Source organism: Vicugna pacos, chromosome 12 (genome assembly GCF_048564905.1).
Source record: "Vicugna pacos chromosome 12, VicPac4, whole genome shotgun sequence".
In the NCBI taxonomy this organism is placed as follows: domain Eukaryota; kingdom Metazoa; phylum Chordata; class Mammalia; order Artiodactyla; family Camelidae; genus Vicugna; species Vicugna pacos.
In genome coordinates this window covers 23,939,164-23,945,163 of record NC_132998.1, presented here as the reverse complement: position 1 = coordinate 23,945,163, position 6,000 = coordinate 23,939,164, and the positions used below count along the sequence as shown (strand labels likewise).

The 6,000-nt window shown below is 34.6% G+C and overlaps 1 protein-coding gene across 1 annotated transcript in view; it reads right to left on the bottom strand.

Moving 5' to 3' along the window:
- Positions 1 to 533: 533 nt before the first annotated feature.
- CAND1 (cullin associated and neddylation dissociated 1) overlaps positions 534 to 6,000 on the bottom strand; it is a 41,960-nt gene continuing 36,493 nt past the window's right edge. The window contains exons 12-15 of the mRNA XM_006205832.3: positions 3,555 to 3,724; positions 3,306 to 3,470; positions 2,103 to 2,210; positions 534 to 1,105 (exon numbers count right to left, since the gene is read on the bottom strand). Of these exons, the coding sequence (XP_006205894.2) occupies positions 881 to 1,105; positions 2,103 to 2,210; positions 3,306 to 3,470; positions 3,555 to 3,724 (668 nt within the window). The 3' untranslated portion in view covers positions 534 to 880. The remainder of the gene's footprint in view (positions 1,106 to 2,102; positions 2,211 to 3,305; positions 3,471 to 3,554; positions 3,725 to 6,000) is intronic.

Genomic DNA, 6,000 nt, shown 5'->3' with positions numbered 1-6,000 from the left:
AAAACTGAGTACTTATTCAAATTTTAAATGTATAATAAGAAAATTTGTAATAGAAAAAGTGGCAAATTGTTATTGTGACTTGATTTGCTGAAAACACCTGCAAATTCACACTGGCATTAAGAAAACCAAAGTTTCAAAAATTTACTCCCCTCTCTCTCCAGATACGTGTTTTCTGTGCAAAAATAAATATCTGAAAATTGCACTAATACAATAATACTTATTTTACCTTTTGTATTATGAATAATCTGCACATGCTGCTTTACAGACGATACATATTTGTAAACTTGCTCTGCAAAATTAGTGTGCGCAACAGGGATATTGTTAATCCCCATACCTAAAAAAAAATGATACCTTATTTTCTTTTAAACCGTCAAACCCTCTGAAATGTAACAAATCTTACACGGATATTCTTGTCTGCCAGCTAAAAATCAATTTATGTTGCTGAAACAAAGTTATACAAGAAGAAGAAACATGGTTTTTGTCTTGCAGAATTTTTGATTTTTAAATAAGAGAAAATTTATAAAAGAAAGAAATTCATGGTCACAAAATTTTAACATTTTAATCCTACACATTACAGGGTAAATAGATACTGGACCCTATTGCCATACTCCATAAATCCTAGCTTTTAGTTTCCATTTTAAATGCTGCCTTAACCACTAAAACATTAGTGGTCTTACAACCTCTGGATTATGGAAATACATATTTCTGAAATAAATGCTACAAAACAACAATGGAAGAAAGCCAAACTGTCTCCATGAATGAAAAAAAAAAGTGGAACATTTTGAAGCTTTTAGACACTTCTCTTTCCATGTGTTATGATTCACCTGTCAATTCAGTGCATTGTATGGTCAATGTAATGGTCCCCACGTTGAACAAACATCTAACTAGTGTCCATTGATTCCAAGTTAGTGGATGATGAATCTTTTTGGATACTTTCGAAGATGGCTGCCAGCTCAGGGTTAGAACTGATCTGTGACTGGAATTCACTCATTAGTGGACTCTTCTCTGCTTCTGGAATGGTAAGCAGTGCTGCTACTGCTCTCATGGCAGATCGCTTTAGTTCATCTTGCTTTTCAAACTCCTGCTTTACTGAGTTTGCTTTTACCTGTAACATTTAGTAAATTTATATTACATGCCCTAAAAGATAGCTCTTATACCAACAAAATTTAAGTACACTCACAGATCTAAAAGACACATTATTCTTCAAGGATAGTTTACCTTTTTTTAAAATTGAAGTACTGTCAGTTACAATATGTCTATTTCTGGTGTCAGCACCATGTCCCAGTCATGTATATAAATACATATATTCGTTTTCATACTCTTAAGCTTAGTTGTCTTTAAACTTCCTTCTAGCAGTAGCTGTCTCCTTAAGAGAATATTTTACACAAGGCCCATTATAAAAACCAAGAGTGGGATGTGCTTAGCAAGTCCTACTTTGTCCTCCATCAAGAAACTAGCTACCTTGTTTGTTCATTATTCTTTAAACATTTCAATGTGCTGACATCTCTGTGCCTTAATTCATATAACTATTTTTGTATGAAGTTCACTTTCTGAACCTTAAAAATAATTCTGACTTTTCAAGGTCCTTTATATATTTTTTTACTGACATATACTTGATTTACTACAGCTAAGTGATTCACAATACATTTTCATATTCTTTTTCATTACTTATTATAAGATACTGAATATAGTGTCCTGTGCTATACATACACACATTATCTATTTTATATATAGTAATGTGTATCTGCTAATCCCAAATACTTCAAGGTCCATTTTAAATGTCATCATGCACATATGCAGCATTCTATGACTCCCACCTCCACCAGAACTAAACATTTCTTTTGTGGTCCTATCACACTTTAACCCTTATCAGTACTTAAAAGTATGTGTCACATTGTTATAACAAAAACTTAAGAATAGCTAGCACTGAACAGTGCTAAGCTTTCTAAAACATCCATATTCAACAGGTTAACTTTTGAAACTAATTGCTTATATATGGTGCTAGCACAGTTAAGTCTGGAAAACCACGGTACAGAATCAACTAGGGATCCTGAACACACTGAGTCTAGCCTAAACTGACATGTCAAAGACATTAAAATTACCTTAGTTGTACATGTGGCACGTAATGGCTCAACAAGTCGGTCCAACCTCTGTAGGACGGCACTTGGACAAAGGGTAGAGAGCCTCACTAACATTAAAAATGTTAGCATCTATCAGAAATTTAAAAAAGACAAAATTTAGATTTTGCATTATTTTCTAATGACAATCCCAAAATCTCACAAAGCTTTTAAAAGGAAAATGACTACATGTACCATAAAGTTTCATTTTAATGTAATCTGCCATTTGGAATCACAGAGTTGTCTCAGATCTTATCTAAGGAATTTTAGCTACAGGTACTAGAGTTACCTTACTTATCATGTGGTCCTAGAGTACAGAACTAGGAAAGTGGTTCTCAATCTTGACCGCACATTAGAGCTGGGGGGGGTGTCTTTGTATCTATTCCTCAGCTGTTTTTACTTCACTCATCAGGATAGGGCCATAGACTTAGTTTTTTTAAAAAGCTCATGTGTACCAGATGCAAAATCACTAAACTAGAAGAAAAGCTTTACAAGAAGTTTCTACTGTCTTAGCAAATTTTCCTAAAAAAACCCCCAAAAGCCTGGTTATTCAGCTAAATCTGTATAATATAAAGTCCAGTAACCCATAGTCTTTTACGCCATAAACTGTAGAAATAAAAGGATCCTATGACTTCAGGGCTCTTTTCATTGAATTCTGAGAGGGTCAGGTCATTCCATATTACATTATGGAAACATGAAAGCTGGAGTTCTCACAGTACAGCTAAATTACTGCCCAACTCCACTGCTTGACCAAAGGCGCCGAGTAGATTTCTCAAATCACCCTTATAGTTCACATTTTAAACAGACATAAGCAAAATGGATATAAGCAAAAAAACAAAGCAGCAGTTATGAGCAGTTCATGCTCTAAACCTAAGAAGCCGTATAATCTCTATGTAGTTGCTACTACAGATTCTTTGCGTGTATGTACAGTTCTTCCATGTTATTCTTTAACAAAACTCCTGATACTGACTGAATTCCTCCTCCAATGAAAGTGTTCCTGGATTTTTCCTATCTATCAACTGATGTTACATCGCATCACTATTACTTTTGCAAATTATAGTTTATAACACTAAAGTCATGACAAGCAAACCAATCTTTCTCACTTAGTAACGAGAGTAAATTACAAGGGTGAAAGTCACTACAGTAAAATCTTCTAAAACATTCTATAAACAGGCACAAACATCTTACCTTAATATCATAATGATCCTTCAAACCATCTTCAACATGATTTAGAAATTCAAAGATATCAAGTCTATCCAGACAACTGTCTAGAAGTGTGTACATACACTCAAAGGCTGCCTTTCTAATATCCAGGCCGTCATCAACTGTATGTTTAAATGGACCCATTTCTACCTGTTGAAATAAAAAAGAATGTGTAGACATACTTGAAAAAGTAAACGACAAGCTTAAGTAAACAGTGTAATCTAATTAACTTACCTCTCTTATAAGCTCCTTTCTAACTTTTGTTTCATTATAAAGATGTGGAAGAACAGTATCTAGAAGATCCCTTATTAACGATGGCTTATTATGTGCTGCTGAATTGAATGTGACCAAGGCTACTCTTCTTACATTCAAATCTGGGTCTTCCAATGTTTTTAGGAAATCACCTGAAAAATTGAAAGAGATGCAACACAGTTAACGGTAAGCTTTAAATGTGCATTACATTTTTTTCTAAATTGATTATTACTGCTGGTATTATTATTTTTTCAACATGGGTCACAGAATATGATGAAATATTAAGTGAAATCTATTAATTTCTTTTGGCAACAGGTAGACTATCATGTTTGAATCTGAGTGGATTTAACTAATAAACCTATTCTCAGCACCTTTAAATGCAGAAGGTAAGGAGTGAGAGCCCCAAAGGCTCCCAATTACTTTTACAAACACTTGATAAAAAGGGGGTGGCAAAGAGAAGTGATGGAGCCTGCAACCACAAGAACTTAGAGTTCAAGATTAGTACCTGCATTTAACAAAAGAAAAAGGAATTTTAAAACCTGAGTTCAAAAAATAAACAAGGGGGGAAACAGATCCACTGCTTGATAAACCATACACTTGTTAACAGTATCCCATCTTTTATCAAATAATCAGAAATGTACATCCAAAAAGCCTATTTTTAACAAGAAATATCAATTGGTAAAAGGTTTAAGAATATAAAAGGAAGAAAATGAAACCTAACAGAACAAAAGCTAAAGAAAGTACCTAGCCACTTTAAACACAGATATAAGCCTGGTTGTTCTTACATGTGGGGGAAAGAAACAGTGCAAAAATCTTTGGAGTCACACAGATGGAGATCCAAACTGCTTCACTTGTCAACTCTATGACTTCAGGCAAGTTATTGCAGGCAAGAGCCTCAGTTTCCCAGTTTATGAAATAAGAATTAGAAACCTTTCAGGGCCACTGAGCAAAATAAATAGCATGTATACTATTAAATACAAGTGTCTAGCACATGTATGATAGTCACAAGGAGCTATTCGTCATGTAATCTCAACCCTAGCATAACCATCTTTTAGAATACACAGGGGGAAAAAAAGTGCCACAATATCTGAACATTTCACAGCAGCAATTTGAAGAAATGGGAGGAAAAAAATACTTCAGACACCCTAGACTGTAAACTCAAAGCTGACCACCCCTGAAAGTTCTGATTACAAAAAGAAATAGTTCAGGTTCAAAAAGAATTTAAATGTACCAGACTAAACCTCCTCAACTCTCTGCTTAGAACTGCTATAATGGTAAATTAGAATAATGTATCTGCTTTCAGTAAAGAACCTGAAGTACTGCTATTATTATAGACAAATGGTGACATGGACTAGGATCCCCAACAACTTGGTCTAGGAATTTCAATTTTTAAAAAGCTTCCTAGGTGGTGGTTCTGATATTTATGTAGTCACAAGTAATAATGAAGTAGATCACAATTCAACCAGAATAATCATCTGATTAAGTATACCAGTGATGCACACTGGCTGACAGTTATCAATTTAGAACGATGTCTAGAGAGCTGGCATAGGTCTATTCCTTTGTCCTATCTCATATAATGCCAAAAATGAGAATGAATAAATATATCAAAGCAAAAATAGGGGAGGGTAACAAAAGCAAGACTCTTCTGATAAGAGTCTGTCTTTCAATCATTTCTAGGTCCTAGTGTTGGCACTCGTTTATCCCTGTGTCCCCCTTACTCTGAATTGGTAATCTTTCTGTGGTTCTTTTAGATTGTGGGCTTTGCCCCCTTTCTGGCCTACTGCAGAATGGCACAAAACTATAAAGCTTCTTTGCCATATCCTTCTATCCTCTCTGCCGGTATCCCCAGCCTACTGTCCTCAAGGAAACACCAGAGTTGAGCTACTAACAGCTCTAGGAAAAGTGATGATGAAAACAACACAAGGAAGTTATAATTTTGTCTTCACAGAAAAAGCCCCTGTCCTTCTTGGGTATCTCTTCTTCAGTTGGGGAGAGCTAATTACCAGAAGAATTATCTTTTTTACTCTTAAATTTCCACCTTAAATATAAAAGCCGCCAAAGATCCCCTTGGGAGCTGGAGGGTACAAGTAACAACAGGAAACTGGGGCCTTCACAGCTCAAGTGAGATTCATTTACACCTGGGAAGAACTTCAGACTGGTCAGATAGATCATATTTTTTTCCTTTATCCATTAGTTTATTTGGGTCAACCCCAAAATATGATTATCAAATACACAGTTGACTTTAAAGATATCTTACAATATTTACTGATTTCAGCTATTTGTAAAATTATTTTTTCTAATGAAACAATTACTGTCCCTTAAAAGCATTTTAGTTCCCTGGTGGTAGTATTTAGTTGTTGAAATGATTTGGTCTTTTTTAATTAACTATTTAATAGTTATTCAGTATGTTTATCTTCATTTCCACTTA